The sequence below is a fragment of the Trachypithecus francoisi genome, unplaced genomic scaffold, assembly GCF_009764315.1.
Source record: "Trachypithecus francoisi isolate TF-2019V2 unplaced genomic scaffold, Tfra_2.0 Lachesis_group0, whole genome shotgun sequence".
Lineage (NCBI taxonomy): Eukaryota > Metazoa > Chordata > Mammalia > Primates > Cercopithecidae > Trachypithecus > Trachypithecus francoisi.
Window position 1 is genome coordinate 75,290,104 of NW_022681453.1, and position 24,234 is coordinate 75,314,337.

The following is a 24,234-nucleotide window of genomic DNA, read 5'->3' on the forward strand; positions in this document are numbered from 1 at the left end:
ATGAGCCACACTGTACCCAGCCCACACCCAGCTAATTTTTGTATTTTTAGTACAGACGAGGTTTCACCATATTGGCCAGGCTGGTTTTGAACTGCTGGCCTCAAGTGATTCACATTCCTTGGCCTCCCAAAGTGCTGGGATTACAGGCGTGAGCCACCTGACCCAGAGTAACTTTTCAGTTACTGACTAATTTTTTTCCTGGATTTGTAAGAAGGCTGCAGTGGTTGCTAGTAGTGTCCTTACCTCTGTCTCCTCAACCATGACCACCATTTCAGTGCCACCAGCCCAACCTCCCAACTGCCAGTACTTAAATTATTTTGCAGAGGGTTTTCTGTGGCCACTAGGGCCGGATCTACCTGTATGCAGGTGCTGCGTATTGACTCTCCCCATCTTTATGGGCACAGCTTTCAAATGGAAAATCGACAGGAGCTGATTGTCAAACAAGTTACTGTAGTTTCCTTGCACCCTGGTGGGATAACTGCGATGTGCATTGTTCACTTGTTCCCCAAACTCCCCAGCAGGATTGTGCTACACAGTCCAAAGTATTAACTTGGTTGGTAACGAGCGCTTTAATTGGCTTCTTTCCATTCTGTCTCAATTCTCTACTTTCCTAATGGTGTTTCCTGATACCATCTCCCAAATAAACTACCTAAACTCAATTACTTGTCTCAGAGTCAACTTCTGCGGGAATTCAAACTAAGCTCTTAGAACAACTTCAGGAGCATTTTATCACCCCATTTGAGAAAGTTGATTCCCTTCTTCATATTCCTATATTGTAGCAATACAGTAAAGCTAATATGCTGAAGATATTGGGATATTACCTAATGGACAACAAATTACCGACTCTATAATGAAGAAGTCTTCTCATGATTTTAAAAATTTCTCTACATAAACTTCAGACTCAATGGTAATATACAGCTGTTTATTTGACACTGCTTCTTCACTCCTTTGGAAATTGTTAAAAATATAACATTTAAGGAAATAAAATATATCCTACATAACATAATGAATTGCTACAAAGGATGTTGCTACATTATTATTCTGGACCTTAAATTGGCTTGCAAAATCATAAATTACAAGGCTTTAGTTCACTTGTTAAAAACTGAAGAGTACTACTGATTTCCTTGCATTTAGAAGTGAATTTATAGAACCCACTCACTTTCTCAATTTAAAGTAAAATTCAGAATGGGATGGGATTCTGTGTATTATATTTCCAAAACATAGTGTGATACAATTATGGGACTTTTTGCAGGCTATAGTGAGGGCTCCAATTCAATTTCATAATCTTAAGAAACAATCTATAAAAAGGAAGGAAAAATTTTAAAAAAGTCATACCAAAACAGTAAGTCAAGATACAAGGTACACGTTTTCTAGCAGAATGTGCCATAAAAAAGAGAAAAAGAAAAAAATGTTAATTTAAATCCACTTTTTATTTTTTCACAGATTTTAACAATTATACACAACTTTTAACATAAACATAGTGAAATCTCAAGGATAAGGAGGCAATATATATGGCCTCTTCTATTCGTTATTCAGGATGGAAGGAAATTTTCAAAGTACAATGTGTGAGATTTAACACTGGAAAAATACATAGGAAACTTGTTTAACTGGCTCCACTTAGGACCAGACACAGCACAATAAATATAGAACTGCATCATCTTTTTAAAAGATCATTGTAATTTTAACACATTCTTACTAAAGAAATACATACTATCAATGACCAATCTGAAATTCTGTAACAGGTGAAGAGAGACTTACGATGAATATCTGAGCATAGGTTCGCTAGCATCTTCACACTCATACATAAACATTCTTAAAGGGAATAAGAATGATTTCAAATTCAAAACAACAACAAAAAAACAAATTTGGTCAAACTTTCTTCATCATACCATTCATTGCTATCACAATCCTAGCTTGCTGGTAGGTTTAAGAAAGGAATAGAAAGTTTTTGAAATCCTTTTAATTTCTACTAGTCTTAGGGCCTCTTGGGTAGGCCACTTTGGAAGCAAACTGATTAAACAGCACCATTAAGTCTGTATCTCAACAAACCATTGCATAATTTCTGTCAATGTTCTCAAAGGTTAAAACAAGTTGTATGGAAGAAAACCTTTCCTCAATAACAGGCCACTGTAAAAACATGTAATCTGCAAGAATTTAAACAAAACTATCCTGAATTCTCTACTGATTGCTTCTTTCCTTAATAGACCAACATATAGGCATTACCTAAAAAATTAAATAATAATATACTGAGGCATAAAATAAATACTTTATTTATGCTATCACAATTTGGGTATTTGAGATTGTTAGCCATGTTCACACACCCTTTCCTCTAACCAAAGAGGAAGCAATGGTGCCAGCACTATTGGTCAGAAAGAGTTAATGGGAAACTGTTGCTCTCAGAGCTGTTCTGCAATATGCAGACACATAAATTATTATTTTAAACATATACTTAAAAGACGGATAAAATGATCTTTTTTTTTTCATGTGATGCAGATTCTGTTATCAGTAGATACAAAATTAATTTCATTCCTATTAGGATGGAAACGGGTATGCTGCTGTGGCCATAGATATTCTGAGAAACCTCTTAAGCCAGTGAACCAAAAACCGTATGAAAGAAAGTAGTATTATCTATGATTGGTTAACTGGCTGTTCAAAAATTCAACAAGCAAACAAACATGCAAACATGTGACATGTCATTATTTTGTAAAAACATAATGCCACTCTGGCCCCGGGAATCACTACAGCCCAGCTGGTCCTTAAAGGTGCAAACAGCCTTTAATTGCTACTAAAATCTTCTCTGCTATTTTACTGCCCATCACACTTGCCACATGATTCTCAGAAGCTTAGGCTTCCAAGATGTTTAAGGAAAATAAAGAAGGTGTGATGTGGATCAAGTTTTCAGTGATTGTTTTAAATGTAATTTTAAAAAGAACTTCTAGTAATGAAGTATATAATAGTCCTTGATACTAAATTTTTTCTAGTGAAATAAACGATGCTTTAATAAGACAATGTTGCTCTAAGTTTGACCGCCTAATTCTTTTCTTCTCTTTTTCAGAGGGTACTGTTTCATATATTGTGTGAGCCCCACAAATGTCTATTTTAAAAAGAGTATAGTCCCTGGCCGGGCGTGGTGGCTCATGCCTGTAATCCCAGCACTTTGGGAAGCCGAGGCGGGCGGATCACCTGAGGTCGGGAGTTCAAGACCAGCCTGACCAATATGGTGAAACCCCATTTCTACTAAAAATATAAAATTAGCTGGGCATGGTGAAGCATGCCTGTATAACTCCAGCTAATCGGGAGGCTGAGGCAGGAGAACTGCTTGAACCCGGGAGGCTGCGGTTGCAGTGAGCCAAGATCACGCCATTGTACCCCAGCCTGGGCAACAAGAGTGAAACTCCGTCTCAAAAAAAATAAAATAAAATAAATAAAAAATAAAAATAAAAAGAGTATAGTTTCCAATAGTTTCTCACAAATATTCCTGATTTATAGTGGGGGAAGCGATGCATAATTGGAACATTAATCATTATGTTTTTGAAAATTAAATATTTCCTGCAAAGCAATTCCTCTGCAAAATGCTAAGCTGCCAATGAGATTACCACAATAGATATTGAGTCATTTCACAAAGTACCTGTTCAAAAGTTACAGAAACCTGGCCTTCCATTCCAAATTCACTGCAAAGAGAGTACATGCAGTAGTCCTGTTTACAATTTAATAGAAATAAGGGCACACCTAGGACAAAGAGGGTCATCACCCTACATACAAGTTTACAGTAGTGTAACCATAATATATATTTACTACATTCACCACTTCAGATAGAGGAAGAGGGAGGCCCTTCACAACACTAGAACAAAGGAATGTTAGTTTTATATAAGACCTACCAAAAAAACAGGGAAACAAATAACACACATAGGCACTAGTCTCAAAGCTGCATGATAAAGAAGCAAAGGGTTTGAGATGAGAAATTCAGGAAATACACACATAGGAGCTTGTTGAGGAAAAGGAAATCACAGTTCTAATCTTCAAGGCTTCTAATCTTCAAGGCTACGGAATGCATTCTGCATATCTTCAAGAAGTTGTGCATAGTCGCTCTTGATCTTTGCCTCACCATCTTTCAGTGGATCCTGAAAGAAGACATTACAAATTCAACTTGCATTTGGAAAATAATTTTCATTATGTTTAGTAAGTTACTTTTTTTTTTGGAGACAGAGTCTTACTCTGTCGCCCAGGCTGGAGTGCAGTGGCACGATCTCAGCTCACTGCAACCTCCGACTCCTGGCTTCAAGTGATTCTCATGCCTCAGCCTCCCAAGTAATTGGGATTACAGGCACCCACCATCATGCCCAGCTAATTTTTTCTTGTATTTTTAGTAAAGACAGGATTTCACCATGTTGGCCATGCTGGTATTGAACTCCTGACCTCAAGTGATCCACTTGCCTCGGCCTCCCAAAATGCTGGGATTACAGGTGTGAGCCACTGCACCTGGCCCAAGTTACTTGTATTTTATATATTTTGAGTACTAGATGGTAAACCACAGGCAGGAGGTAAAACTAGACTCATTTTCCCTTTCTCTTAAGGATACAAATCCAACCAAACAGAAAGAAAACAAAATTTAAATTTTGCATTTTGCCTGATCACCACATTCAGTGACCAAAGGCTTTAACCTCAACAATGTGCACAATAGTGGGAAATTATGCCGCTTCATATATTAGATGAATATGACTTAACGCGCGATAATTAGGAATTTAATCAAAACAGAATTTGCTCAACATCTGGTAATATCACACTGGGATGGAAAAGTAAAATTTAGGAAATAATGTTAAAATGCACCATTATTTAAAATCCTTATGAAAAGCAACCTACTAATATGTATAAATGAGACTTAACTAGGCTTGGTGCCTCACGCCTGTAATCCCAGCACTTTGGGGGGCTGAGATGGGCGGATCACAAGGTCGGGAGATCGAGACCATCCTGGCCAACATGGTGAAACCCCGTCTCTACTAAAAATACAAAAAAAATTAGCTGGGCATGGTGGCGTGCGCCTATAGTCCCAGCTATTTGGGAGGCTGAGGCAGGAGACTCACTTGAACCCAGGAGGCAGAGGTTGCGGTGAGCTGAAATCGCGCCACTGCACTCCAGCCTAGTGACAGAGTGAGACTCGTCTCAAAAAAAAAAAAGACTTTAAAATGTTCCAGTTCTCTAACCCAGTAATTCCACTTCTGGGACTCCATACTAAGAAAATGCACAAAACCAACTACATACAACTACATGGTCGTCCATGCCAATAACTGGAAATTTTCTTTTCTTTTTTTTTTTTTTTGAGACAGAGTTTTGCTCTTGTTGCCCAGGCTGGAGTGCGGTGGCGTGATCTCGGCTCATCGCAACTTGCACCTCCCAGGTTTAAGTGATTCTCCTGCCTCAGCCTCCTGAGTAGCTGGGATTATAGGCATGCACCACCATGCCGGGCTAATTTTGTATTTTTAGTAGAGATGGGGTTTCTCCATGTTGGTCAGGCTGGTCTAGAACTCCTGACCTCAGGCGATCCATCCCAAAGTGCTGGGATTACAGATGGGAGCTGCCACGCCCGGCCAATAACTGGAAATTTTCTAAGTGTCTATGAATAGAAAAATATTACTGTCCAGCCACAAAACAATGCTACAGAAGAGTAATGACATTAAAAAATACCTGTGATGTTAATTTGACACAATACGCACGTAAATAGAAATTATTACTACATACTTCCTATGAATATATAGTTTTTTAAGACAATATTTGGATCAAGTTACATTTGGAAGTTTTTTCACTCTGTGACATAAGCATTTCTCCATGTCTTTTAATATTTTTGACAAAAATGGTAATGCCTTCATAACATCTATCTTATGGACACACCATAATGTATTGTTGGCTCTGTTCATTCTTGGGTGACATTTAAGAAATTTGGCTTAGTGTAGTGGCTCATGCCTGTAATCCCAGCGCTTGGGGAGGCCGAGGCAGACAGATCACCTGAAGTTAGGAGTTCGAGACCAGCCTGGCCAACATAGAGAAACCCCCGTCTCTACTAAAATTACAAAAATTAGCCAGGTGTGGTGAATGCACCTGTAATCCCAGCTACACTGGGAGGCTGAGACAGGGAGAACTGCCTGAACCTGGGAGATGGAGGTTGCTGTGCGCCAAGATCGTACCACTGCACTCCAGCCTGGACAACAGAGCAAGACTGCATCTCAAAAAAAAAAAAAAAGAAATTTAATAAACAACTTCGTATATCCATATCAAAATTCTGGTTACTTCCTTCGTTTTATGTATCTCAAGGTGAAATGACAAGACTAAAAAGGTGTAAATGTTTTTAAATTCTCAATATAGTGATTACCTATTTGTACAGGTTTACTTTCAATCTATAGTGTAAACACACACACAAAATATATGTACTATCTTAAAATTTTTTTTTTTTTTGAGACAGAGTCTGGCTCTGTCGCCCAGGTTGGAGTGCAGTGGCCGGATCTCAGCTCACTGCAAGCTCCGCCTCCCGGGTTTACGCCATTCTCCTGCCTCAGCCTCCCGAGTAGCTGGGACTACAGGCGCCTGCCACCTCGCCCGGCTAGTTTTTTGTATTTTTTAGTAGAGACGGGGTTTCACTATGTTAGCCAGGATGGTCTCGATCTCCTGACCTCGTGATCCGCCCGTCTCGGCCTCCCAAAGTGCTGGGATTACAGGCTTGAGCCACCGCGCCCGGCTTAAAATTTTTATATTACATATACACTCAGATAATCATTCTCAGTAGGTGGTTAGTAAATATGCCTGGATGTCATGACAGAAATAAATACAATTCAACTGATCAAATATTTTAAAAACAATCTTATACATTTGAATTCCTACTAATAATTTCATTTAATTATCTATTTTCATCTTGTGTACTTCCAAAAGAACAAGAGGCTACTTAAAAGTTAAAAAATGGCCAGGCACGGTGGCTCATGCCTATAATCCCAGCACTTTGGAAGGCTGAGGAGGGCGGATCACATGAGGTCAGGAGTTCGAGACCAGCCTGGACAACATGGTGAAACCCTGTGTCTCTTCTAAAAATACAAAAATGAGCCGGGCACGGTGGCAGGCACCTGTAATCCCAGCTACTTGGGAGGCTGAGGCAGGAGAATTGCTTGAACCCAGGAGATGGAGGTTGCAGTGAGCCGAGATCATGCCACTGTACTCCAGCCTGGGTGATAGAGCAAGACTCTGTCTCAAAAAAGAAAAAAAAAAAAGTTAAAAAAGGATGTGCAGTACATGATATTTAAAAGAAGTAAACAGAGATGTCATTTCAGAAGAACATGTGGGCTAGAGGTTAATAGGCACTTGGAGTAAGGTAACTGTTGCTCAGCTATGAAGCAAGCTCTAATTTGCCTGGTAGCCAAGACAAAAAGGAATACACATCAGCATTTATTTTAGACATGACATAATTTTTTTTTTTTTTTTGAGACTGGGTCTCACTCTGTCACCCAGGCTGGAGAGTAGTGGCATGATCATGGCACACTGCAGCCTTGACCTCAGCCTCCCAGGTAGCTGAGACTAGAGGTATGTGCCCCCACACCTGGCTAATCTTTTGTATTTTTTGTAGAGACAGGATTTCAACATGTTGCCCAGGCTGGTCTTGAACTCCTGGGCTCAAGGCATCCTCTTGCCTCAGCCTTTGAAAGTGCTGGGATTACAGGCATGAGAACCACTGTGCCTGGCTGATACACTAATTTTTATCATCAGAATTCCTATTTGAACATCTTTGAGGCCTCTACTGGTTTTACAAAACCTGAACATGTGTGAAAATAACTGCAAGTTTTATAGCCCAGGTTTGGGCTCAAAATAGCTAGAAAAATTAAAAAGAATCGGCCGGGCGCGGTGGCTCAAGCCTGTAATCCCAGCACTTTGGGAGGCCGAGATGGGCGGATCACGAGGTCAGGAGATCGAGACCATCCTGGCTAACACAGTGAAACCCCGTCTCTACTAAAAATACAAAAACTAGCCGGGCGAGGTGGAGGGCGCCTGTAGTCCCAGCTACTCGGGAGGCTGAGGCAGGAGAATGGCGTAAACCCGGGAGGCGGAGCTTGCAGTGAGCTGAGATCCGGCCATCGCACTCCAGTCCGGGTGACAGAGCGAGACTCTGCCTCAAAAAAAAAAAGAAGCATTGCACTTTGGGAGGCCAAGGCAGGCGGATCACGAGGTCAAGAGATCGAGACCATCCTGGCCAACGTGGTGAAACCCTGTCTCTACTAAAAAAAACCCAAAAATTAGCTGTGTGTCGTGGCACGTGCCTGTAGTCCCAGCTATTCAGGAGGCTGAGGCAGGAAAATTGTTTGAACCCGGGAGGCAGAGGCTGCAGTGAGACAAGATCATGCCACTGCACTCCAGCCTGGCAACAGAGCGAGACTCTGTCTTAAAAAAAAAAAAAGAGAGAGAAAAAAAGAAGCATTTTCAAATAAAAAAAATTACAGCAGAAACAAAATATACCTTGAATTTCATGGAGGAAAGTTTATAGAGGATGTCTCCCATGTGTTCACGAATAATGGACCATGTGATTTTATTGTCACTCTGGGCAGTGGTTTCAACAGCTCTACGAGCCATATCATAAAATGCAATCATGTTGGACAGCATCCCTACTGTCTTGTAGAATGGGCAGAACCTAGAATAAATGATGGTCAAAAAAATTAACAAAAATAAATTCCAAAACAGGTTCATACTTTATATAAAACTACTAGAGCATTTGTTTCTTTATCTAAGTATGCAGATTGCTTACTTATTAGACGATACATAAGGAAAAAAAAATAATAGTGAAAAGACCAACAACTACTTAACCAGAGTTTTTGGACAGAGATATCTCAGGATATGGGATAGAAGAAGATATATATTCTTTTATTTATTTTAAGGGTGAATTTTACTTTTCTCTGTTAAAATCATCAAGTTGGAGAAACAATGAAACAGTATTGCTATAATCTAATGACTCTCTGAGGGTTTGTTTTTGTACAATGCAGTTAAATAAGTAACACAAATGGTAAAATAACTGAGTTGTAAAGACTCCCTTGTGATAATGGATTAGGTTTAATGAGTAATAAGAAAGCAGGAAATTGCAAGTTCCTATAGTAGTAGCCCCTTTTTTCTTAATGTGTTCATTTTCATTTGCCAATACTTTTTAAATAACAGACACAAGAACAAATACTCAATTTCAGTCACATACATTCTTACAACTTTTGGACATGTTTAAACACATTTGCGTACATAATTTCATGCATACTCCTATTACACCTTTTCCAAAGAATTTTTCCCTTGTTATCTTTGTGTAGGTGGTTCCTAGAAGCTTCACAAGTTCCCAACAGAGCAAATTTCTGGGGCTTACTGATAAACTGGCATATTTACTGCTTGCCTTACATTCCGGTAATCCTTTTATTGGCTCAGTTCCTTCTTCAGTCTTATATGGGGCCAAATATGATTTGAGGGAGAAAAGATAATCTGGCATGAAAGGGCTAAATTCTCAAAGTTGAAAAGAAATGAGAACTTTAAACAAGCCTCAGTAGTAGCATTGATAATGATGAAAAAAAGAAAGCACTGAGTAGGAGTTGGAGTGCTCTAACAGAGACCTTGGTAGAAAGCAAGCAATAGGACTCTTGGGAAATGAGGCATGAAAGCAGAACTATTAACTATTTAGGAAAAGAGTAAAAGAAGCCAGGCGTGTTGGCTCATGCCTGTGAGTCCCAACACTTTGGGAGGCCGAGGTGGGTGGATTGCTTGAGCCCAGGAGTTGGAGACCAGCCTGGGCAACATGGCAAAACTCAGTCTCTACCAAAAAAAAAAAAAAAAAAAAAAAATTAGCTGGGCATGGTGGTGGGCACCTGTAGTTCTAGCTACTCAGGAGGCTGAGATGAAAGAACTGTCAGGAGGTTGAGGCTGCAGTAGCTGAGATTGCACTATTGCACTCTAGTTTGGGTGACAGTGAGATCCTGTCTCAAAACAACAACAACGTAACAGAGTAAAGGAGACATGGGCAGTGGAAAGAGACGAAGAAGGCTTCTGCACTAAGCCACAATTAAATCTAACTATAGATGAACGTTATGAGTGAAAATACTGTCATAATTGGACAAATGAGCAAATCAAGATAGGGGACATATTAGATCATTAGATGTCTACTACAAATATACAAATAAACCAATCTACTAAGTCAGAGTGTATGAGCCTATATGAGAATAAAAAAAGGTTTTTATGTGTACTCCATCAAAACACAATAGAAAATCCTCAAATAAAAAAAGAAAATCAATATAGCTTACCTGTCATAAGGAGTATATCCATTTTGTTGTAGGAAATCATCTTTGATAAGTTTTGCTACCTCCAGAGTGATTTTATCTGTTTCTGCCAAAGAAGCCTAGAAGAGAAAAAGATATTTTTAGACATTTACTCTAAAATGTAAGATCGATGGCGGCAATTAATTAACAAGCAGAAACTATATAATCCACAATCACCTATTGTTAATAAATTTACTTATAACTGCTTTTTGATTGCTGTTATTTTTAAACTGTGGTTAAAAAGCATATAACATAAAATTTACCATCTTTGCCGCTTTTAATTATATAGTGCAGTAGTGTTATGTATACTCACATTACTGTGAAACAGATTTCTAGAGCTTTTCCATGTTGTAAGTTCGGAACAGTAACTCTCCTTTCTCTCCTCCCCCAGCCCCGGTAACCACTATTCTACTTTCTGTTTATATGAATTTGACTATTTTAAATACCTCATAAAAATGAAATCATACACTGTTTATCCTTTTGTGACCAGCTTATTTCACTTAGCATAATGCCCTCAAAGTTCATCTGTACTGAGGCATGTGACAGGATCTCTTTCTTTTTTAAGGCTGAATAATATCTCATTTTATACACACACACACACACACACACACACACACACACACACACACCACATTTTGTTTATGGATTCATCCATAGATGGGCATTTGGGTTGCTTCCACTTCCTGGCTATCGTGAACAGTGCTGCTAAGAACATGGGTCCGGGTGCAGTGGCTAACACCTGTAATCCCAGCACTTTGGGGGTCCGAAGCAGGAAGATCGCTTGAGCTCAGGAGTGCGAGACCAGCTTGGGCAACATGGTGAAAACCTGTCTCTACAAAAAATACAAAAATTAGCCAGGCGTGGTGGCATGCGCCTGTAGACACAGCTACTTGGGAGGCTGGGGTGGGAAGACTGCTTGAGCCTGGGAGGCAGATGGAGGTTGCAGTGAGCTGAGATCGTGCCACTGCACTCCAGCCTGGGTGACAGAGTGAGAACTTGTCTCACAAAAAAAAAAAAAAAATCCCAAACAAACATGGGTGGCAAAAAGCTTGCTGTTCTTGGCCAGATGCTGTGGCTCACACCTGTAATCCCAGCACTTTGGGAGGCCAAGGTGGGCAGATCACAAGGTCAAGAGATAGAGACCATCCTGGAAAACATGGGGAAATCTCATCTCTAGTAAAAATACAAAAATTAGCCAGGTGTGGTAGCGTGCGCCTGTAGTCCCAGCTACTCGAGGGGGCTGAGGCAGGAGAATCCCTTGAACTTGGGAGGTGGAGGCTGCAGTGAGCCGAGATCGCGCCACTGCACTCCAGCCTGGTGACAATGCGAGACTCCCTCTCATAAATACATACATACATACATAAGCTTGATATTCTTTTCTTGAAATACCTCTTCACATCTTGGCTTGCTATCTTAATTATTTGTATTCTCAGTCTTAAGTTTGTTTAATAAAAATCTATATAGCTCATAGTTGAATTTTAAAAACATTACAAAGTATTTAGAACTATGAAGTACAGTAAGTATGTACTATTCTATGTCTGAGTGCTATTTTACTAGTATAGCTAAGTTACAGAGCTTCATCCTTTAAATATCACTACCTCAAAAGCCCTAACTTTTACAATCGCCATAGCAGCCTTAAGAGATAATATTAGTGTTGCTGGGATCACTAATAGGTAAAGATTTCTTGGGAGTGGAAAATGGATAAGCCCAATGAGTTAACTACATTCTTCCATTATTTATGCGTGCTAAGCTCCTTAGGTAAGGATCAGGTCTCCAGTTTTTTTTTTGTAAATCCCTTTTATCGGTAGTCCTCTCTTCAACCACAGGTAAATATTAAACAATGTTTTATGTGCATTCTTTTATTTGTATAAATTCATGTACAATGTGTATTTTATTTTGTGCAAGTGTCTTTAATTATGTAAAACATTCTTACTTGTGTCTTTGGTTTGCTACTTTGTTTCGATCCACCCATGCTGCTGTGCCACATGGTCTGCAGCTTCCAGCTCTCACATATTTCATCCTCTATGGTGTGCACCCTCCCTATTTTACCTTCCATCTTTTGCTCACAGTAGAGGACATTCAGATTTCTTCTATTTTTCTTAAGGACCTGTTTGAGAATTTCTTTGGGGATAAATATCCAGAAACAGAATTGCTAGGTCCCAGGGTATGTAAGTCAGTCCTATCAGACTGGTCTCCACAATGGCAGCACCAGACAATCCGCCCACCAGTTCCTCTGTCCCCACAACACTGGGCAATATTTGACGTTTTAACTAGTATAATGTGGTGTTCTCAGTGTTGCTTGAGCAATTCTCCATAGGTCTTAGTCTTTTGGGATTCCTTTTCTATAATCAGTCTGTTCTTTCTTTTGGCCACATTTCTGTTGAAGTTCTAGTCTTCTTATTCATTTACAGGAGATCTTTGTACATTTTAAACATTAGTCCATCAGTTTTTTTCTTTAATTTATTAAAAAGTATTTTTAAAATTAAAATTTTTCTAAACATTTTTCTTATTATGTATTCACTTATTTTTTAATAGAGATAGGGTCTCACTCTGTCACCCAGGATGGAGTGCAGTGGCGAGATATCGCTTCACTGTAGTCTCAACCTCCTGAGCTCAAGTGATCCTCCCACCTCAGCTTCCCAAGTAGCTGGGACTACTGGCCTGCACCACCACACCCAGCTGATTTTTATATTTTTTGTAGAGACAAGGTCACGTCATGTTGCCCAGGCTGGTCTTGAACTCCTGGAATCAAGCCATCCACTCACCTCAGCCTCCCAAAGTGCTGGGATTACAGGTGTGAGTCACAATGCCCAGCCAGTCCATGAGTTTTAGATGTCACAAACTTCCTCTCCCAATGTCACTGGTCTGTTATCCTTAACCAGGATAGGCCTTTGCTAAACATAAATGCTTACTTTTCATGTAATCAAAAAACTCTTTTTATTGTTTTAAGGCTAATGTTAAGGGGTTTATTTTAGAAGTCCTTTTCCAACTCTAGATCACAAAGATATTTTCTTAATATTTGTTTTCTATTAAACTGAAAGTCTTACCTTTCCCATGTAAATTGTGAATCTATCTGGATTCTAACTTTGTATGTGGAATTAGAGAACAATCCAATTTTGTTTTTTTCCTCCAAATAGTAAACAGTTTTCTATCACAGACTAAAACAATCTATCTTCTCCTCACTTGATTTTTGGTACCATCTCTGCAATATCAATGGTTTATACAATCACAAGTCTATCTCTATTCTGTTCCACTGGTCTGCTGGTCTGTTATTTTACCAATACCACACTATTTTTATTATTATGGTTTTGTATTTCCCCTTATCCAATAGGGGAAAAGCTCACACTTTACTGTTCTTATTTAAGGTTGTGAATCTTTGTGAAATCAAATGAATTTTAGATTGGCGTTACATTGAATTTACAGATTAAAGAGAAATGGCCTTTTTTATTTTTTTGAGATGGAGTCTTACTCTGTCGCCCAGGCTAAAGTGCTGTGGTGCATTTTTGGCTCACTGCAGCCTCCGCCTCCCAGGTTCAAGCAATTCCCCTGCCTCAGGCTCCCAAGTAGCTGAGATTACAGGTGCCCGCCACCATGCCCAGCTAATTTTTTGTATTTTTAGTAGAGATGGGCCAGGCTGGTCTTAAACTCCTGACCTCGTGATCTGCCCGCCTCAGCCTCCCAAAGTGCTGAGATTACAGGTGTGAGCCACCACGCCTGGCTGAGAAGTGGCGTCTTTTTAATGAGTCATTCCATCCAAAAGCATGGACTGTTTCTATTTTCAGATCATCTTCTGTTTCATTTATTAGTTTAAAAGTGGTTTTCATAGAAGAAATACGTATTTCTGGTTAGTTCCTACACTCTAGTTTTTGTTGCTATTGAGAACATCTTATTTTTACTTTTATTTTCTAGTTGGTATTGCTAGTATAGAGAAATTCTCTTGATTTGTGTTTATCTTGAATCATAACCCCCCAGTGAACTCTTATTTCTGTTTCTCTATTAATTCTGTTATATTTCTAGTATAAGAGTTCATTACCTACAAACAATGACATTGTTATCTCTTTCTTTACAACTTTTCTTTTTTCTCTTCTTACATCGTTGGTTATGATCTCTGGTATTCGACTGAACACAGTGATGAGATTAGGCATGCTTGTCTTAATCCCAGTTTTTAAATGAAATGCATCTGAAATTTCTCCAGTAAGTAAAGTGGTTTCCCTAGGTCTTAGTATATTACTTTCAACACATTAAGGAAGTTCTCTTCCATTCCTTGCTTGCTAAGATGTTTCTAAAAATTGTAATAAACTTCAAATATTTTTCTACATTAATTGAAATATCCTTTTCCGATTATATTATTACTTTAGTGAATTACAATAGATTTTCTGTGTCTAATATGGACATTCCTGAGATAAACTTGCTTATGATGCATCATTTTGTTGTCTTTAATATCCTACTGGACCTCATACTCTAATATTTAATATTTTATTAAGTATCTACATTCATACCTACATTCATCAACAATATTAGCCTATATTTTTCCTTTCTTGTATTGCCTTTATCTGGTTTTACAGTTCTTCCTGTTTCTTGCTTCTCTTATTGGGCAGATAAGAGAATATTTTTATTCTATAAATAATAAGTAGTAATACATGCTACAATGTTAGCTATCTCCAAATATTAACCTTTTTTGGAATAAATTAGGAGGTGATTTTACAACATATAACAAAAAGAACAAAACCAGACAGAGAACTCTGAGTACTAACTAGCATTGCATACTATCTGAGAAGTCTTTTCATTCTGGCATTTAATTTGCCTAAATTTAATTACACTATCTTTCCTTGAAGAATCAAGATACAGACACAAGAATGTAAGTCACCTGTTTAAGGCCACATAGCTAATTAATGGAGGAACTAGAAGCCAATCCTTCTGGTACCTAGCCCTAGCATTCCTACAAAAATGTATGTTAACAAATCCTAACTCTACCACCTCTAATTTGGTTGGTGATGGGTATATTCCCTTTCAAGATAAAAGTAAATCAAGTGCTTCTTTCTCACCTACAATATACCCAAGAACCATGCTAAATACTGTAAAGAATTAAAAATTTCAATTAAAAATATTTAATAAATATTTATTTTGCTAGGCAAGAATCTGCAATATCTAAGGCTCTATCTATTCTTGTAACACCCCAGTGTAACCCACAGATCTATCTTCCATGGAATTTAACAACTCACCTTTCCAACAAGCTGTACAATTTCTGCCAGGTCTTCTTCTTCCTGCAGAATTTCCTTAGCTTTGGTCCTCAGAGGAACGAACTCTGTGAAGTGTTTGTCATAGTATTCATCCAAGGCACGCATATACTTGCTGTAGCTGATAAGCCAATTGACAGAGGGGAAATGCTTACGCTGAGCTAGTTTCTTATCTAAGCCCCAGAACACCTGATTAAAAAAAAAACAAAACAAAACAGTAATTTTTCTTAAAAAACAAAGTTAAAAAAATTCTGAAGCATATTTGTCTTAACCATGCAATCTTTTTTTTTCTTTGAGACAGAGTCTTACTCTATCACCCAGGCTGGAGTGCAGTGGTATGATCTCCGCTCACTACAACCTCTACCTCCTGGGTTCAAACAATTCTCCTGACTCAGCTTCACAAGTAGCTGGGATTACAGGCATGCGCCATCAGGCCTGGCTAATTTTTGTATGTTTAGTAGAGATGGGGTTTCACCACGTTGGCCAGCTTTATCTCGAACTCCTGACCTCATGTGATCCTCGGCCTGCCAAAGTGCTGGAATTACAGGCATGAGCCACCATGCCTGGCCCCTAAATATGCAATTCTATAATTCACTGGTCAAATTATACATCGTTTTAGTATATACTAAGTAAAATTAAGACAGAATAAAATTTGCAGAAAATGACAATAATCTATTTCCTTTCATTTTCAAAGTGGGTAATACCTACAAATCAAATTTAAAATTTACCTGTATTTTCTTAATAGTGTGTCAAATCCAACAGCAAAAAGAAAAATTAATTTACTCTTTTGAAAATTATTATGGTACAATAGAACCAGAAAAAGTTTATGCAGATGGAATATACACTTTACTTTGATTAAAAACCTCTAACTGGCCAGGCATGGTGGCTTACGCCTGTAATCATAGCGCTTTGGGAGGACGAGGCAGGTGGATCACCTGAAGTCAGGAGTTCGACACCAGCCTGGCCAACATGGTGAAACCCTGTCTCTATTAAAAATACAAAAAATTAGCCAGGTGTGGTGGCGGGTGCCTGTAATCCCACCTACTTGGGAGGCTGAGGCAGGAGAATCAGTTGAACCTGGGAGGTGGAGGTTGCAGTGAGCTAAGTTCGTGCCATTGCACTCCAGCCTGGGCAACAAGAACGAAACTCTGTATAAAAACAAAACAAAACAAATGCTTAGTCAGAAACTGCATTTTCCAGCCTTGCTTTCACCTGGATGTGGCTAAAAGAATGAGTGGAATGACTGTCACTTTTGAATCTAAGGTTCAAAAAAGGTGGGTATGCCTTCTCCTCAAGGCCTAGCTCACTTGTGTCAGCTAGATGCAGATGATCACCAGGCTAGGTGACAGTGGAGTCACAAGATGGAAGGAATCCTGGACTCAGAATTATTACTAAACAGAAGAGAGCCTTGGACCATACTGTGAAGAGAAATAACTTCTGGGTATTACACATTTTTGGGCCGCTTTGTTTCTATAACTAGGGTTACTATGACTTAAAGGATAGTATTACTCTAATACTAATAAAACTTTTGCTACCTAGATATATTTTCCACTTATATATTATTAAGTTTATTATAAATCCTATGTAAACAGCTAAGAAAAAAACACAGTATTAAAGGCTCTGTGTTGAGAGTGTTTCTAAAACAGACTTTACCATTGCCTATCCTTTAGAGACTAAATTAAATAATTTACAATGATTACATTAGATCGCATTAGAACAGCAGGGGCTGCAGAGAGGAGGAAAGGCTCAGAAGTTGACTACACTAGGGAAAGACATACCTGAACGATACCAAGAGTGGCAGATGTAACTGGATCAGAAAAATCACCACCAGGTGGAGAAACTCTAAATTAAAAAAAATAATATGGTCATTACAAAAAAATACAGTCATTAGAAACGCTTATGAAAAATAACATATATATAAATGTTAAATTTTTTTGAAAGTCAATTTTAATGTAAACAACTTTTTAATGTAAATAACTTCAGAAATGACCTTTGGAAAGAAAATCTTACCTAAAAATCTTAAACAAAAGCCCGTATTTAAGTTGTAAATAAGAATGGAAACTACAGAACACCTTCTAGTATGAGATATGAGAGAGATATTTTATTATAATCAATTTTATTATTCTAATCAAATAGATGAAGCAAGAAGGAAAAGCTCCAAGAAAAAAAGTATGGCTTTACATAGTGATCATGAATCTTCACTTTCGTTTTACCAAGATGCAATCTCACCTTATTAGGTCTATAATTTTCTAAATTACAAAAATTAAATAAGTATCGAAATTAAACATAGATAAATTAAAGTCAAACTTATGGAACCTAGAACATGTAGAAATTGCCTAAACATATGCATCTTCAAAGAGCTCCTTAGGTGACTGTGGAGTGCAACCCTCCTTAAGAATCGCTGCTCCCAGGCCGGGCGCGGTGGCTCAAGCCTGTAATCCCAGCACTTTGGGAGGCCGAGACGGGCGGATCACGAGGTCAGGAGATCGAGACCATCCTGGCTAATACGGTGAAACCCCGTCTCTACTAAAAATACAAAAACTAGCCAGGCGAGGTGGCGGGCGCCTGTAGTCCCAGCTACTTGGGAGGCTGAGGCAGGAGAATGGCGGAAACCCAGGAGGCGGAGCTTGCAGTGAGCTGAGATCTGGCCACTGCACTCCAGTCCGGGCGACAGAGCGAGACTCCGCCTCAAAAAAAAAAAAAAAAAAAAAAAAGAATCGCTGCTCCCAGTGGGAGCTAAATATTCTCTTTAAAATAAGTGACTTTTTTTTCTCTATTTAATACATCTGTAACTTTTTTCCTTTCATAAAGTAAATGGTTTGGGTGCTTACGCTCCTACAATGCTGACACTCCCTTCTCTTTCAGGATTTCCAAGACATTTCACCCTGCCTGCTCGTTCATAAAAAGAGGCCAGCCGGGCACCAAGATAGGCTGGATATCCACTATCTGAAAAAGGAAAAGAAATTTTAAAACAGAGTTTCTAAGCCAGCCCCGAAAATCCTATCAGCCTCGTTTAATGATAAGCCATACACAGACTTACCTGCAGGCATTTCAGCTAAACGACCAGAGATCTCTCTAAGGGCCTCAGCCCATCTAGAGGTAGAGTCAGCCATCATACTGACATGATAGCCCATGTCACGGAAGTACTCTGACAGTGTGATTCCTAAATTGGGAAGAATATTATTATAAGTTACAAAGCTAGCATATAAAATCCTGGATCTTTCCACCCTTAAGAAAACTTTAAAGCAAAAAGTACACAACATAGACTGCTAACGGCTCTCTCAAAGCTGCTCTTCCTCTTTTTCTGGGCACACACTGAACTGTTTCCTAGCATCCTGTGCACTTAGATATGGCCAAGTAACTGATCTCTGGCTAAGAAAACTCAAGTCAAAATAATGTGTTCTATGGCCAGGCAAGTCACATACTCTTCCCTACTCTTTCTTCCTTCTGGCCTACTGAAATGGAGAGAACTCCCAGTAGTCTTGGAAGCCATGTGTTGAAAATGGTAGAGTTCGTTTCAGCCTGGATCGTGGCCCAGGATTACAGAGTAAAGAGTCCCCTGAACACTTGAAATAAACATCTATTATACTGAGCAAATATACATTTGGAATTATTTGATGCCACAGCCTAGCTTACCTTAATATAATGCACATTTTAGAAAGCAGGATATGACTTTCTCTATTTGTTGAAATAATTAAGTCTGAAATTAATTTTCAAATGTAGCTTCTCTATATATATCACATACACACACACAAGCATGTATGCATGCAAAAGTAACCCTTAACCAATCAGCTTGGGTGGCTATTTTTCAAAAGTAACAAATGTTATTAAAATGAGTAATATCTCAATTGTAATGTCCAGATTATTCTGCTATGCAGATCAGGTCCTATCCTGTAAATTTAGTCAGTAAACCACTTATAAGCAGCTAATATACAGAAATGGGTGTTGGGTTCTAGTTCCTATTCTGTCATTAACCTTAGCAAAATAACTCGATCTCCCAGTGTGGCTTCCTAACCTATTAAAAATGGAATAATGCCTGCCCTATATACTTCTATATAGCAGACGAAGTGAATTAAATAAATGTCATCTAAAAAGTACAAAGTGTTATGAAACTCTAAGATACTAGGAAAAATGTATAGTTATAAAAGCTCCAAAATCTAATGCCTTGGTTTCTTTATTTTACTGGTAAAGAAACAGAGGTTCATATAAGTAAAATAAACATAATTAATGGAAAACTCAGCACTTTACTATTTGTCATATTGCATCTTTCAGAATAAAAAATACTGACTGTTGAGGCATCCATAAAATGGTCTCACGAAGAAAGTCTTTAGGAAACATTATCAATATTAAGGCTTCAACAACACAATGATTACCACATATTCCAATCTAATAAGAACAGATCCTTTCTTATACAAGCACGCTGTGTTTTAAATCTGTGATGAAATGTCACAGATACTTGTGATATTAGAAAGAAATGGCAGAAAAGACACATACACATGAGTAAGTGAGAATTCTGACAGACCTACAGGTATCAGATAAAGCTTCTTCAAACTTGAAGGCACATCCTGAGGAGCAGTGCTTTGTTTGGAACACTGCAAAAAGCTACATGGCCAGTTGCAGGAGTTCCTTGTACCCAGTTTGGCATCAAAGAGAAGCAGGGAGATGGGGATGAATAAAACAAAAGTAGGTACTCCCTATTTTCACTAAGTGAAAAGTGGGTGAGGCAGAGGGGAAGAATTCACTGTGAATGGTCTTACAGGTGCTGATTTCTGGTATTAGGCAAGAAGAGTAAAATAGCTTTTTTACACAGCTGTATGCCATAGCAAACTTCACAAGTTACCATGAAGAATTCCTACTACCCGGGACACAGTCACAGCCACCCCTCCCATCTCCTACAAAGATGAGTAACAGTAATAATAAACATCGGTATACGATATTTAAACAAAGATAAAATAAGAAAAAAGACAGAAGAGAAGAATACAATGATGGTCAAATAACTTGCCAAAGAATAAATTAAAACTGTGACCACAGTTAAACCAAAAAACCCTATCATAATGCAGCCTACTACAAAATAAAATCTCAAGACATATGGAGCAAGATAAGAGGAGTTATTTCATGAGCTGGCAGAACAAAAAGAAACAGAAGTGAAGGTTTCATTAGAAGCAACACAAAGAATAAATACCATTTATCCTGTGAACAGACAAAAGGCTAAATAAAAAGGATCAGAGAGGAAATAATGCACATGGAAAACAAATAACAAAAATCTAGTATGTCCAGTTGGTATATTTGAAGAAGATAGCCATAATGAAAGAGAAAAAGTTTCAGATGCAATTTTCTAAATTTTTCCAAAATAAAAGACATATTTCATAGATTAAAAGGGTACATTATGTCTCCAGAACAATTTAATGAAACTACCAATATTGGGATATATCCTAATAAAGTTAAGAGACTTCAAATTTAAAGAGAAAGTCCTTTGGGAAAAGAGAAAAATCACCTACAAAAGGAAAAAAAGCAGGCCAGCCTCAGCTTTTAATGTCCCCAGCATTTAATACTAGTTCTCAAAGAAAGAAATATTGATCAGGAATTTTATACTCAGCCAAACTACTATTAAAGTTTAAAGGCAGTAGAAAAAAAATCAAATTTATGAAGAAACAAGAATTCAGAGAACATAGTTGCCATAAATCTTCTTGAAGAAACTTCCAAAAGTCAAATCTTAGCCAATAAAGAAATGGAGAAATTATAGCCAAGGACTGCTAGTGAGCATTAGCTCCATTTTAATGTAGGTCTACAGTTAATTCAAATATTGGCTTTATGGCTACAGAATAAAATGTAAGTTTTATAAATCCTGAAAATGTAGACATAAAAGCTGGGATGGAAATGGAACCAAAGATGGAAGGTCATTAACACATGAATTGTCTTATCTTTTATATCCCCAGACAAAATATATTAATTCAAAGCTGATAACTCAAGTTACAAAGGTACAACTATATTTAAAACTAGATCAATGATAAAACATGTAGTGAAAAAAGGTAGTATAAGATCATTTTATGATCATTAAAAAGACTGCAGCTCAATAAATGTCTTATATTCATTTATTCTGAAGATATAATACGTAATTTTTTTTTTTTGAGACAGAGTCTTGCTCTGTCGCTCAGGCTGGAGTGTAGTGACGCAATCTTGGCTCACGGCAACCTCTGCCTCCCGGATTCAAGCGATTCTCCTGTCTCAGCCTCCTGAGTAGCTGGGATTAAAGGTGCCCACCACCACGCCCGGCTAATTTTTTGTATTTTTAGTAGAGACAGGGTTTCACCATGTTGGCCAGGCTGGTCTTGAACTCCTGACCTCAAGTGATCTGCCCGCCTGGGCCTCCCAAAGTACTGGGACCACAGCCGTTGAGTCACCGCGCTTGGTCAAGTAAAATATTTTTTAAAAGCTAGGAATGTGCTTATATGTACAGAGACATTTTAGAATGAAAGCAAAAAGTTCTTTAGAAAAGTTTGGTGCTAGCTTTACACCTAAGAACAGATGTTAACTGCTTTTATTCCAATTATATACTCACCAGTATAAATAGAGGCTTCTCTAGCAGCAACAGGCATATTGGAGGTATTGGCTACCAAAGCTGTCCTCTTCATAATTGACTCTACCTTACCATCAACCTCCATTGTGAGCTAGAGGTAAAATATATATTAGTGAATCTCCAATTTTTAAGGTAACATTTTAGCCCTCCATCTTTTTCTTTTTCTTTTTTTTAACTTTTGCCCATATTTAATGCCTCTTATAATCAGTGTCCCTAAAGTAATATTCCCAACCACTCCAACCTCTCTTCCCTGCTCCACGGTGCTATGAAGAAGATAGACATTATTTCAATTTCATAAATAAAATAAATATTTTATGAAAAAAGAAATATTACCATAATAATCTAGATCATAAATCATATGCAAAGTTCACATCTATAAATGTTTTATTTCATCTTTCAATAAGTAAAAACCACCAGACCATAAAAAGAAACTTTCAATTGTTTGACTTAAGAATTAAAATTCCTGGCCAGGAGCGGTAGCTCATGCCTATAATCCCAGCACTTTGGGAGGCTGAGGTGGGTCGATTACTGGAGGTCAGGAGTTCAAGACCAGCCTGGCCAACATGGTGGAAACCCTGTCTCTACTAAAAATACAAAAGTAGCTGGGCGTGGTGGCGTATGCCTATAATCCCAGCTACTCAGGAGGCTGAGGCAGGAGAATCGCTTGAACCTGGGAGGCAGAGGTTGCAGTAAGCTGAGATGGTGCCACTGCACTCCAGCCTGGGCAAAAAGAGCGAAACTCCAGGCCGGGCGCGGTGGCTCAAGCCTGTAATCCCAGCACTTTGGGAGGCCGAGACGGGCGGATCACGAGGTCAGGAGATCGAGACCATCCTGGCGAACACTGTGAAACCCCGTCTCTACTAAAAAATACAAAAAACTAGCCGGGCGAGGTGGCGGGCGTCTGTAGTCCCAGCTACTCGGGAGGCTGAGGCAGGAGAATGGCGTGAACCCGGGAGGCGGAGCTTGCAGTGAGCTGAGATCTGGCCACTGCACTCCAGCCCCGGTGACAGAGCAAGACTCCATCTCAAAAAAAAAAAAAAAAAAAGAGCGAAACTCCATCACACACACAAAAAGAATTAAAATTTCTTTTCTTGAATATACAAATTAATTACAAATATAATTTTAAAATTCCTTAAAGATCCTTGATGAATGACAGCATTGCTCCAGACCCAACACAAAGCTTTATTAATTGTCAATGAACATTGATTAGTGGTATTTTCTCTAGGATATTATTTGAAGCTTTATACAGACCTCTGGGAAGTCCCGGAGGACTTCAGACATCTCATTTCCTCTTTCACCACATCCTACATAGATGATTACATCACTGTTAGAATACTTGGATAGAGACTGTGATATCACTGTCTTTCCACAGCCAAAGGCTCCCGGGATAGCAGTAGTTCCTCCCTGGACACACCTAAAGAAAGAAAACAAAATATGGATTACTTGACTTGCTAATAGATATTAATAAATAAAGTAGGGGCTGGGCGCAGTCGCTCACGCCTGTAATCCCAGCAGCACTTTGTGGGGCCGAGGCAGGTGGATCATCTGAGATCAGGAGTTCGAGACCAGCCTGGCCAACATGGTGAAACCCTGTTTCTACTAAAAATACAAAAAAAAAAAAAAGAAAGAAAGAAAAAGAAAAATTAGCTGGGCGTGGGGGTGGGCACCTGTAATCCCAGCTACTCTGGAGGTTGGGGCAGGAGAACTGCTTGAACCTGAAAGGCTGAGGTTGCAGTGAGCCGAGATCGCGCCTTTGCACTCCAGCCTGGGTGACGAGCAAAAAACTCCATCTCAAAAAAAATAAAACTAAATAAAAATAAATAAATAAAATAGGTAAGGAACACAAAAACACAAGTTAAAGATAGAAAGCACTATGAAATATATTCCATAAACTGGAGAAGAGAGAGATACGAAAATAATAAGATAAAATAAGGCTAGGTACAGAGGCTTATGCCTGTAATCCCAATGCTTTGGGAGACTGAGGTGGGAGGACTCCCTGAGCCCAAGACTAGCCTGGGCAAAAGAGAGAGATGCTGTCTCCATAAAATTTTAGAAATTAGAAGGGCATGGTGTTGCATATCTATGGCCTAGCTATTCAGAAGGCTGGGAC

General features: G+C 38.7%; 1 protein-coding gene across 2 annotated transcripts in view; it reads right to left on the reverse strand.

Annotated features, from left to right (window-relative positions):
- Positions 1-1,411: 1,411 nt before the first annotated feature.
- The window catches only part of ATP6V1A (ATPase H+ transporting V1 subunit A), a 66,230-nt gene continuing 43,407 nt past the window's right edge, over positions 1,412-24,234 (reverse strand). For both annotated transcript variants that reach the window (XM_033211237.1, XM_033211236.1), the window contains exons 7-15: positions 23,376-23,538; positions 22,107-22,215; positions 18,588-18,710; positions 18,379-18,493; positions 17,326-17,389; positions 15,533-15,736; positions 10,296-10,390; positions 8,488-8,659; positions 1,412-4,121 (exon numbers count right to left, since the gene is read on the reverse strand). In XM_033211237.1, coding sequence (XP_033067128.1) covers positions 4,029-4,121; positions 8,488-8,659; positions 10,296-10,390; positions 15,533-15,736; positions 17,326-17,389; positions 18,379-18,493; positions 18,588-18,710; positions 22,107-22,215; positions 23,376-23,538 — 1,138 coding nt within the window. In that variant the 3' untranslated portion in view covers positions 1,412-4,028. The remainder of the gene's footprint in view (positions 4,122-8,487; positions 8,660-10,295; positions 10,391-15,532; positions 15,737-17,325; positions 17,390-18,378; positions 18,494-18,587; positions 18,711-22,106; positions 22,216-23,375; positions 23,539-24,234) is intronic.